The sequence below is a fragment of the Manis javanica genome, chromosome 6 (genome assembly GCF_040802235.1).
Source record: "Manis javanica isolate MJ-LG chromosome 6, MJ_LKY, whole genome shotgun sequence".
NCBI classification, from domain to species: Eukaryota; Metazoa; Chordata; class Mammalia; order Pholidota; family Manidae; genus Manis; species Manis javanica.
The window spans coordinates 118,933,297-118,946,202 of NC_133161.1; the positions used below are offsets into that span (position 1 = coordinate 118,933,297).

The 12,906-nt window shown below is 33.8% G+C and overlaps 1 protein-coding gene across 7 annotated transcripts in view; it reads right to left on the reverse strand.

Annotated features, from left to right (window-relative positions):
• The window catches only part of DYNC2H1 (dynein cytoplasmic 2 heavy chain 1), a 347,628-nt gene that overhangs the window by 68,362 nt on the left and 266,360 nt on the right, over window positions 1-12,906 (reverse strand). For 5 of the 7 annotated variants that reach the window (XM_073239362.1, XM_073239361.1, XM_073239360.1 and 2 more), the window contains one exon: window positions 9,947-10,156. The exons of the other annotated variants lie outside the window; for them this stretch is intronic. In XM_073239362.1, the coding sequence (XP_073095463.1) occupies window positions 9,947-10,156 (210 nt within the window). The remainder of the gene's footprint in view (window positions 1-9,946; window positions 10,157-12,906) is intronic. 7 annotated transcript variants of the gene reach the window in all.

Genomic DNA, 12,906 nt, shown 5'->3' on the forward strand with positions numbered 1-12,906 from the left:
ATTAGTTTGTTATGCCTTTGATATCAAATTAACCAGGTATTAATTGGAGTGCAACTAGATGAACATAGTTTAGCCACAGATTTTGTGTTTATGTGCATGTGTATTTAAAATCTTGTACAAACTACATTAAATTTTGGCAAATAATTTCTAAATTAAAAATAAAATACTTTTAGGCTCTAAAACTACTTAAATATGTACAGGGTAAAATCAAAATATAACTAAAAATAACTGATAATATTTTCACCTTCAATAGTTTCCCAGTTTCCCTTTATAATCCATCAGGTCTCCCTCAACAGCCTCATTTCCAGGCAATTGGTGATTTGCTGTTAACATATATTAGGTTTCAATTATACCTCAATGAAGCTGGAGAAAAATATTGATTTGAATTTTCTAGAATTATATATCAATTAAATCATACATTACTCTTTTTACCTTCTTTTTTTGCTGTGTATAATTGTTATTTATCCACTGATGTAATAGAACAGCTTGTAAAGACACTAAGAGTTGATTCCTAAAATTTTATGAATTCTGCCATCTAGTTGTAAATTAGATATTACAACGAAATAAATGTTATTTAAAACAGTTAAATATCCAAAATGCATTACTTCCTAATTATTTTATTACTTTTATTTACCTACCTGTGTTTGAGATTACTTATATCTAGTACATCTCTACGGTGAGAATACTATTATTAGTGTTGGACATCTCTTCCCACCTCTGTTTAGTGACTTGGGATTGGTAGTTTGTAATCGGTCATGACAGGAGTATTTACACCAGGGAAATCAGCAAATCCTACAGATTAGAGCTTCTTTTTTTTGGAGAGCCACTTCTTAAACACTTGCCAGCACAACACTGGATTCATCCATGTTGTTGCCTACACTAGTATTCATTCTTTTTATTGCTGATTAGCCCTCCATGTTATAGAGATGTCACAATTTATTATTTACTCTGTTGAACAATTGTTGTGTTTCCAGTTTTTGATTATGAAAATAAGGCTGCTATGAATATTCAGAAATAAGTATTTGTATGGACATATGCTTTCGTGTCTCTTGGGTAAATATTCATGAGTGGTAAAGTGGGCTCACATGCTGAATATATTTAACATGTTAAGAAAAAGCCCACCTATCAGCAGTGTATGAGAGCTCCAGTTGTTCCTCATTGATGCCAACACTTGATAGGATTATTGTTCTAATTTAAGTCATTCTAGTGATGAGCATGTTGCCTCACAGTGATTTTTAAAACAATTATTGAGATTTAATTCAAATGTCATACAACTCACCCTTTCAAAGTACAATTTAGTGTTTTTAAGTATATTCACAGGTTGTGGAACAATAATCATTAATTCTAGAACATCTCCATTACCCCTAAAAGTGCTCCATACCTATGTAGTCACTTTTTCATTTCCTCATGAACAAAGGATGGACTTTTCATTTATTCTAGTCTTCAATATCTTTCAATGATGTTTTATAGTTTTCAATGTACAAATCTCACTTGTTTTTGTTAAACTTTTCCCCATGTACTTTATGCTATGCTACTGTAAGTGGAACTGCTTTCTTAATTTCCATTTTGGATAATATAAATGCTACAAACTAGCATTCATTGCTATTGCATAGAAACACAACTGGTTTCTATATATTGAAAATATTCTCATTGTAATTTTTATTTTCATTTCTCTGACACCAAGCATTTTTTCATGTGCTTCATTGCCATCAGTATATTTTCCTGATAAATTGCCTATTCAAACCTTTCCACCATTTCTTAAATTGGGATGTTTGTCTTTTCATTATTGATCTGTGCCTTCTAAAAAAATATTTCCAGATACATGTCCCTTTGTTGAGTATATAGTTAGCAAATTTTTAGCCTGTGGCTTACTTTTAATTTTCATAACACTGCGATTAACTTGGGATAATTTTTGTGTATATTTGCAGAAACAGGCATAGGTTACATTTTATTTCATTTTTTTGGCTTTGTCTATTCAATTGATCCAATACCATTTGTTAAGAGATTTTTCTTTCTCCATTTGAATGCCTTACTATATCTGATGAAAATAAATTGATTATATAACTGAGGATCTATTTCTGGATTCTTTATTCTGTCCCATTAAACTGTGTGCGATCTTTAGACCAGTAACATACTGCTTTGATTATAATACAGTCAAAGTAAGTCTTGGAACACAAAAAGCAAGAACTTCCATTTTATCATTCTTCTAAAATTGTTTAGGTAACACTAGGTCCTTTCTAATTTTTAACAAAAAAAAGTTCAAATAAAATTGTGAATCAATACAAAAATTCTGCAGAGATTTTGGTTTGCATTTTGAATCTCTACATCAATTTTAAAAGAATTAACATCTCCTGATGCATGTGTACAGTAATCTTTCAGTATATCTTCCCGTTTATTTAGGTCTTTAATTTCACTCATCAATGCTTTGTAATTTATAGTGTGTACAAAAGTTTTATATATCTTGTCAATTTTTTCCTGATCTGTCATCTTTCTGATGCTGTCACAAATCATACTTTTTAATTTCAATTTTCAGTATTCTGTGTCCAGGATATACATCATTTTAATGTATTTATCTTTATCCCACTCCTTGCTAAACTTGAACTCTCTTACTAACTCTAGAGCTTTTTTATGGATTCCTCAAGATTTTATAAATAGATGACCATAATCTCTGCAAATAAAGACAAGTCTCCTCTTCCTTTCCAATTTGTATACTTTTTTATTTCTTTTTCTTGTTGTATTAGCTAGGACCTTCCATATAATGCTGAACAAAAGTGGTAAGAGTGGAACTAAAAGCCTTATTCATGATCTTAAGGAGAAAATATTCAGTATTTTACTGTTATATTAGCTATAGCTTTTTCATAGATGCCCTTTACCTATGAAAGCTTGAGAAGTCTCCCCTCTAATCCTGATTTGCTGAAGTTTGTATCATGACTGAATGCTGAACTTTATCTAATGCCTTTTCTGTGTCTATTGAGATAATATGATTTTTCTTTATTAGTCTATTAAAATGCCAAATAACATTGATTTATTTTAATTAACCCAAATGTGTATTCTTAGGATAAACCCCACTTGGTCATTAGGTATTATCCATTTTCAGATTTTGTTGGATTCAATTTTCTAATATCGTGTTAAGAAGTTTAATGTCTATGTTCATGGAGAAAATTGATCTATAGATTTCTTTTATTATGATGTCTTTTTAGGTTTAATTATCAGTCAGTGCTGGTCTCAGAAGAAGTAGGGAAGTACTCCCACCTCCCGTGTTTACATACAGTTGATATTAATTTTCCTTAAATATTTGTTAGATTTCACCAGTGACTTCTAGGAGCTCTCTTTGTGGGAAGGTTTTTTTTTTATTCTTTTAATTTTTTTGAAGAACATTATGTTTACTAGGCTCTCCCCTACCCCAAGTCCCCCTCACAAACCCCATTGCAGTCACTATCCATCTGCATAGTAAGATGTTGTAGAATCACTACTTGTCTTCTCTGTTGCAAAGCCCTCCCCTTTCCCCCACCCCCCACATTATACATGCTAATCATAATATCCCCTTTCTTCTTCCCCACTCTTATCCCTTCCTACCCTCCCATTCTCCCCAGTCTCTTTCCCTTTGGTAACTGTTAGTCCATTCTTGGGTTCTGTGATTCTGCTGCTGTTTTGTCCCTTCAGTTTTTCTTTTGTTCTTATACTCCACAGATGAGTGAAATCATTTGGTATTTTTTTTTTCTCCGCTTGGCTTATTTCACTGAGCATAATACCCTCTAGCTCCATCCAAAAATCATGGTTTTTCTCCACTTGGCTTATTTCACTGAGCATAATACCCTCTAGCTCCATCCATGTTGTTGCAAATGGTAGGATTTGTTTTCTTCTTAATACCGAATAATCTTCCATTGTGTGTATGTACCACATCTTCTTTATCCATTCATCTACTGATGGACACTTAGGCTGCTTCCATTTCTTGGCTATTGTAAATAGTGCTGCGATAAACATAGGGGTGCATCTGTCTTTTTCAAACTGGAGTGCTGCATCCTTAGGGTAAATTCCTTGAAGTGGAATTCCTGGGTCAAATGGTAAGTCTATTTTGAGCATTTTGAGGAACCTCCATATTGCTTTCCACAATAGTTAAACTAATTTACATTCCCACCAGCAGTGTAGGAGGGTTCCCCTTTCTCCGCAACCTCGCCAACATTTTGTGGGAAGGTTTTTAAGAACAAATTCAACTTCTTTAATAAACATAGGCTATAAGTTGTCTATTTTTTTATTGAATGAACTTTGGTACTTTGCATCTTTCAAGGAATTTATACACTTCATCTATGTTGTTAAATTTATAAGCATAAAGTTGTTAATACTATTCCTTTATTATCCTTTTAATGTCTGTAAGAAATGTAGTGATGTCCCTTCTCTTGTTCCTGATACTGGTAACTTCTGACTTCTTTATTTCCTAATCTCTCTTTGGACTAATTGAGTAAAGGCTATACATACCCCTGTGGTATTTTTATTCTATTTATTTTTATTGTTAGCTTAGGCTTTATAACACACATCTTTAACTTACTACAGTCTACTTCAAGTAAGATAAATAAATATTAATTTGTGAAACTTCAAGTAATAATAAAACTTACATGTGGCATCAAGGCCTTACTTACAACAGTGTACTTCCATTTCCATTTGCTTAATGAATGGAAAAGGACAGGTAGCAGAATAAACTCTGCAGTAAAAATCTCTGCTAAAAAGAGAAAGTATATTCTATTATCATGGCATGATGATACATACTATTAATTTAGATATATTGAAGGGGAATTCCAAGATACTAGAGATTCTAGATATTAGAGATTCAGGCCTCTTTGTTCTTATATAGGTCAACTGGAATTGATTTCCATTTATAAGTAATCAGAATTTAACTTTGCTTATAAATTCCATTTATATATAATCAAAATTTGATTATAAGTGAGGCTAAAGATGAGAAGGTAGGGGAGTTTCATCCCAGTATTTGGTAGGTCTTTGGAAATGTATATGTAGAGTTCAGTCTTCACAAAGCTGATTAACTACCTCTTATAACAAAGACTACCATTAGCTGCAGGATCAAATTAACAAAATATTTAAGTAGAGATGAACTGGAAAGAACAGTGATCTAGGAAACACACCACTGGGATTGCAGTATGGGCTCTGACCCCCACCAGGATGGCACCTCCCTTCAGCTTTAGTTTTCTAACCTATGTAAAAAGGGGATGATGAGAACAGAAAATTGGGTGAGTGCTACAAAAGTGCTCTATAACTGGTAAAGTGTTACACAAAACATAAGCTATTACTTTACTCTAATGGAAAAGTATAAATTATGCAACATGAATAAATACCATTTGGAAAAACAGCTTGAGTATGACTTTTCTAAGCACTTACTTAATGAAGGTAGATAAATTTTTAAAGGGGGACCTTTAAGAAAAGATGGCTCCCCAACTATTTTATAAGAATAAGCATCTTTTCCCCCAAAGACTTGAAAATTATCAATGGAGGTGGTCACAGATGTTGATAAAGTATATTGGGGATGGCAGAAAGGTGGTGTGGCAGGTGCTTGTGCCATTTTTGATAGGAATTCTGACTACAGAACAGCATTTCTCAAACCTTAGCATGCATCAGAATCATCTCAAGGGACTGACAAAACACAGGTTCAAGGTAACACAGTTTACGATTCAAATAGTCTTCGGTGGGGCGCAAGAATTCATACTTCTACCAAGTTTCAGGTGATGATGCTACTGGTCTGAGACCACACTTGGAAAACCACTTTTATGAAGAAGGGCATGGCAGAGAAAGGAGTGAAAGGAAAAGCCTATGGAACAGAAGAGAACTTAACTTAGACATTCCGAAGTAGTTATATAATAAGCCCTGTATACACCTATTTTAAGAAGCACATCTCTTTCCTTCAATTTTCAGAGATGTCAGTGATTCCAGTGGTTTGGAAATCTATTTTAAAGAGTTAGGATCCACTAGCAATTTCACTATATCATTGAGGGATTGCCTGCTTCGACAAAATTTAAAAGACATTAGTATTCCTGCCCGGTATTTTACGGTAAATTGAAATGCACAGGCAATAAATACATTGGCTTTTTTACAAGGGGTACTATTAAAATACTTTTTTAAAGTAATACAATCTATTAATTTCCATAAAGTGGTAATTCCATTAGTGATTATTCAGCAAGAAAGATCATGTAATTTGGTGTTATATGTTTGAAATATCTGTTGTACCTTTGCAATTATTACTTAAAGCATATGTCCTACTATGTAAAAGAATAATAATGTCTCACAGTATTGCTGTCTTTAACAAATTACAGTATTGTGACTTTTTACAAAAAAAAGTTTCAGTAGATCAGGAAACTATCAGGAAAACTAAAAAGTCATAATTCTAAGAAAATTCTTACTCCAATCATGTCGGACACAGTAAATGTAAAGTACTAAATTATTTCATAAATTACATTAAATCCATTAAATCATATCACGTAACAGAACTTGTCATATTCAAATGTATTAAAACATTAAAATTTTACCCTGAAATAAATGGAATAGTACTTGATTTGCAATTTTTGGTAAAACTCATTATAAAGTAAATGTCAGAAACTATGCTACTGATCTTGTCTTAGCAGAAGTCCCACTAGTATCATTTTAGTTTTACCACACACCCTGAAATATTTCCAAAGATACTATGTGCTTTGTTTAATTGTGTTTTGAAAAACAGCAACATTTTTCATCCTTTGAATTTTAACAAATTCATTTTCATGCAAATTATAAAAATGTCAAAATAGTGATATTTGCAAAACATCACATTTTCATCCTTTGAAAGAATTTTACAAATTCATACAAATTATAAAAGTATTTTAAAAGTTGTGATATTTCAGAGGCTGTATTTCTTTTTTTTTTTTTTTTTGAGAGGGCATCTCTCATATTTATTGATCAAATGGTTGTTAACAACAATAAAATTCAGTATAGGGGGGTCAATGCTCAATGTACAATCATTAATCCATCTCAAGCCTAATTCTCGTCAGTCTCCAATCTTCTGAAGCATAACAAACAAGTTCTTACATGGTGAGCGAATTCTTGCACAGTGAATAAATTCTTACATGGTGAACAGTACAAGGGCATTCATCACAGAAACTTTCGGTTTTGATCATGCATTATGACCTATAAACAATCAGGTCAAATATGAATATTCGTTTGATTTTTGTACTTGATTTATATGTTGATCCCACATTTCTCCTATTATTATTATTATTTTTATTTTTAATAAAATGCTGAAGTGGTAGGTAGATGCAAGATAAAGGTAGAAAACATAGTTTAGTGCTGTAAGAGGGCAAATGTAGATGATCAGATGATCAGGTGTGTGCCTATGGACCAAGTATTAATCCAGGCTAGACAAGGGCAGCAAGACATCCACGGATGCAGAAGATTTCTCTCAAAGCAGGGGGGGTGAGGTTCTGAGCCTCACCTCTGTTGATCCCCAAATTCTCACCTGATGGCCCCCCTGCGACTGTGCCTGTCTTAGGTTGTTCCTCCCTTGAGGAATCTTACCCGTCTCTGGCTAACCAGTCATCTTCCGGGGCCATACAGGGAACTGTAAAGTTGGTAAGTGAGAGAGAAGCCATATTGTTTGCAAAGGTTAGCTTTTTACTTCTTTGCACATTTATGCCCTGTGGCTTCTATGCCCAGCACTTGTCTCGAGGTATCTTTACCTCCTGGAGGAATTATGATACTCGGTAAATTCGATATGAGGCACGAATTCTATTTAAGGGTTGTAATTAGGAAGGAAGAAGAAAAGCTATAGATGTAGCATATGAAGGAAACATGGGAGGATTGATTATTTCTTTGACATATCTTCTTGTAGAGTACCTTAAGTATGTATAGGTTTTAAACTACTAACTAATTTGCACACTGTATTTCTTTTTTTAAAGTGTAATATATAATATTTCACTTAACAAATAAATAATGAGATTGTCTACATCTGATAGAAACACATTTTAATTAAGAAATAAGTCATCAGATCCTGTTGCCATACCAAATATGAAAATACTTAGCTATCTTAATTAGGTCAAGAGTAGAGAAGAAACATTATAAAGAATTAGAAATCTAATACAATTTTCTAAAATATCATCCTTTTTGGGTTTTCTCAATGAAAATGTTTCATATAATAAAGCCCACTAAATTCCTTGTTTTCTTTCAATATAATCTAATGTAAGCCACATTATGTTGCAATAATAGAAAAAAAGTTAAATTATTCACTTTTTTCAAGAATAATTTCTTATTTTTTATGCCAAAGATCACCCAGATGGTTAACAATAGAAGCAAAACAAGAATCCAGTTCTGCCAATTACCTTCCATGTTTCATTAATATTACATAGAACCCTCTTGAAATACCCTATTTCGTGCCCTTAACACCTCTTACTGAGATGAATAAATAGTAACCTACATGGTATCCCAACTTCTATCAACTTGTTTTGCACAACGTTACCAAATAAATGCTCCAAAAGCTGGTTTTCACAAAATGAAATTCTCCTAAACTAACAATAACAAAAACAGCTAGCTTTTCAAGGGTGATTGCTATGTGCCAAGCACTTTACCCATGATTTAATTTTCACAACAATCCCATGAGGCAGGTACTTTTATTATCCTCATTTTGCAAATGAGAAAAGTTTAGAGAGGTTTATGTAACCTGCCCAAGGTCACGTAGCTATTAAGTGGTAAAATAGGATTCAAACAGGCAGATTTATTCGAGACCACATCCTAATCGTTTTCCTACATTATTTGTACATAAAAATATTCTTATTGCCTACAGCACCTAGTCAAACTCCTTTCTTTGGCTTTGAAGACTTCAAAATATGATCCAATCTTAATTTTACTAAACTTCACTACATATCAGTTCACTGGACTTACTGTTCTCTTCTACATAAATCATGTTTTATATCATTGTTATTCTCCTCCCAGTCTTAATTCAACTGTAATTAGTCTCTACATTTTACCTTTATAAAGCAGTAGTTAGGTTTTAAAGGAATATATTCTCATGAGTATTTACCTTTTGATAAACTTAAATTATTTACATTTATTATGGCAACCAGACTGGCCTAGATTCAAATCTTGACTTGGTATCTACTTGCTGTGTGATGCTGATTTAGTTATTTAACACTCCTCTGCTTGGGGAAGTAATTAGGTCACAAGGGTAGAGCCCACATGATGGAATCAGTGCCCTCATTAAGAAGACACAGGAAAGCACTTGCTTTCTCTCTCTTTCTTCTCGGGCATGTAATGATCCACAGCCAGAAGAGAGCTGTCAGCAAACCAGGAGGTGGGCCTCACCAGATTCCAGATCTACTGTCACCTTAATCTTAATCTTAAAGTACTCTGATTTTGCACAGGTAACCATCCTTCCCCTGCTCGTAGTATATGTGTTACAAATGGAGCTCAGTCCATATTCAGCTCCTAGACTAGGCATCTGGCTGAAGCCCTAGCCAATGGGAGCCTTATACACCCGGCCCGCGGAACTAGTTTGGGACTAAGCATAAAACACAAGCCAATCAGTTTGGATCAAAGCTAAACCCACGATTTTTTACTGAGTTATCAGAAAATAGGTGTTTTTTCCTGTTGGACTTGGAGCTCAGAGGATATAAGCCTCAGGCTGCTAGGGTAGATAGGACTTGCCCAAAAGTGAAATCAAAATGGAGGATATACTTATACACACACACTTTGTGACTAGATAGGTAGATAAATAACATAAGCTGAGATCCTAATGACAATTTTAAGATCCTGCATCAAGTTGGGTCCTTCAGTTACATCAGCCAATTAATTCTCATATGACTTAAGCTGTTTTAACTTTGGTTTTCTGTTACTATTAACTGTAAGACTCTTGACAAATGTACACATGATAGAAAAGTCACATGTAATAATGCAATCGCATGTATATTTAGCATTGGCTTACCTTCTGGTTTAATAAAGCACTTGCCAATTTTTGTACTTCTGAACTCAGTAACGCAGTTCCTCTGATGACTTTGCTGAGAGCAGCAAGAGACTGATGAACACTCTGTACCAAGCGAATGGCATTAAATTGTTCAAGAATGATGAAGGATAATAGCGGAGATTCTTGTCGATCATTAGGAGGAGTCACTTTCTGATGAATGAGGTTTGAATTCTAAAAGAATATATGTCATGTCATGTTTACTGAACAGTAACACAAATCACTGACATACTAAATCACGTCAAAAGTTATTAAAATTTTTGTTGTTTAACCTGTTTTGAAATACTCTTGTTTTAGAAATGGCTGAATTTATTAAATCTATAAATATACAGAAAGGAAATTCAGGAGTTGATCAAAATTTAAAGTGATGTGGAGGTGGAAATTGAGAACAGTGGGTGAGAACTGAGAAAGGTGAACCATACTGAGAAGCAGTACTTTCTCAATACAATATGAAAACTGGGAAGAATGGCACCCTGTGAGCCAACGCACAGACAGCAGAACAGCTATACTAGCACTGTACCACTACAAAGAGAACAGAAGAAAATATGGCTTTGTAATAAAAACGTGAATGGATACTTAATTCAACTTGAAAATTACCTGTAGTATATTAGAAAACCACACGAGAGACCATGTACTCAAGGCCAGTGAATACTATATCTTAACATTTACTTCTATATATGAATTTTAACAAAGGCTGTGATACATGCAACTGCCAGTGCTTCTCAAATTAAGAAAAACTCAAGGAATCCCAGTTGTTTCTAAGCAGCTTTAGTATTTAAAAGGAAAAAAAGTCACCATCGATAGTATTCTAAAAGTGTCGAAGAACCATCAAGAGATAAAGGTGGGGAGTCCTCTTCCCTTGCTTACTATCCATTATCTTATTTTTTTCTATATAGTATATTTACCTGCTTAAGGATACATTCTCATATACTCCATGAGAGCACTATATTTATTTCTTCTATGTGGCATGATAAATAATTTAATAATATGATGATCTAGCATGGCTATTGCCATTGAATAAATCACCATTAAATAGATTTCATTAGCTTAAGATCATTCCTGAGGACAAATTTAGGCTATGTGCTCAAATTTAGGTACTTTTATATCTATTATAGCTACATTTAAATTATTAAAGCTTCTGAAATCATTTTTGAGACACAAATAAGTGTACAAAAATGTACACACTTGAATAAATAATTCGTGGTAAACTCAGAACTGAATCTGTAAGAGAAAAAAAGGATAATTTCCAAAAATTAACTAGAATTATCATCCCACAGATTGAAACTGAATTAGCTATTTGAACCAGAGTATGCAGTAAGTAATTCTTAGCACATCTCCAATCTAAATCAAATAAGTAACAAAACTGACATAAAATTTGGCCTACCAACTTCCATAACTCCTTATATTAAAACAAATTCCTGGAAATAAATAATATGTGGTATTTAAATATTTATCAACTGTATATGAAGCAAGATTATCAAACAAGAATTTGTTTTACTTAAAACCAAATCTAAGATCAGCGACAAGACAAGGATCTCCCATCTCTACTCAGCATATTACTAGAAGTCCTAGCCATACCAATCAAGCAGAAAAAGAGAAAAAAAAGACATCCAAATTGGTAAGGTGAAATTGTCACTATTTGCTGGTAACATGATATAGAAATATAGATATAGAAAACCCTAAAGACTCCACCAAGAAAACTATAAGAATTAATGAATTCAGGAAAGTCACAGAATTCACTATCAATATACAGAAATCTGTTGTGTTTCTATACACAAATAATGAACTAACAAAAAAGAGTAATTAAGAAATCAATCCCATTTACAATTGAAACAAAAAGAATAAAATAATTGGAATAAATATAAGCAAGGAAGTGAAAGACCTATACTCTGATAATTGTAAGACAAAGCAATTATGATAGAAATTGAAGATGGAACAAATAAATGGAAAGTCATTCCATGCTCATGGATGGGAAAAATTAATATTAAAATGGCCATACTTCCCAAAGCAATGTACAGATTCAATGCAATCTCCAGCAAAATACTAAATGCATTTTTCACTGAACCAGAGCAAATAATCCTATGGTTTGTGTGGAACCACAAAAGACCCTGTGGATAAAGTGAAGGTTCCTGTGGCCAGGATTCTCACCTGGCCCTGGTTGGCTAGCTCGCTACACATGTGGGCAATAAGTCATTATTGACTCTATATAAAGAGCCCCACCCAATGCTGTGAGTGACATGGTGGCAAGGCTGCAAGGCTGCAGGAGAGCAGAGGCTGGAGTGCTCGCAGCACTGTGGACAGAGACTGAGATGCCTGCACGGGTAGAAAGGCCCAGAGGCAGAGGCCAGCTTGCTGCACACAGACTCACTCTGAGTAGATGGGATTCTAGTGACTGACCATCCACTGTGGAAATAAAGTTGGGTATAACCCTTTCACCCCAAGAACATTCTGTTGTCATTTCTTTGGTCACATTGAATCCATAGTGAACTTGCCCAGGGCTGAAACCCATTGGCAACACAGACCCCAAAGAGGCAAAGCAAGTTTGAGAAAAAAACAAAGCTGGAGATATCATGACCCCTGATTTCAAACTATACCACAAAGCTACAGTAATCATAACAGTATGGTACTGGCACAAAAAGAGATACACAAATCAATGGAACAGAATAGAGAGGTAAAAAAAAAAAAAAAAAACCACACTTAAATGGTCAATTAATATATGCCAAAGAAGACAAGAATATGCAATGGGGAAAGACAGTCCCTTTAATAAATTGTGCTGAGAAAAGTGGACAGCTACGTGCAAATGAATGAAACTTGATTACTGTCTTATACCATAACATAAAAATGAACTCAGAATGGACTAAAAACCTAAATATAAGACCTGAAACCATAAAACTCCTATAAGAAAACCCAGGCAGTGACTTTTT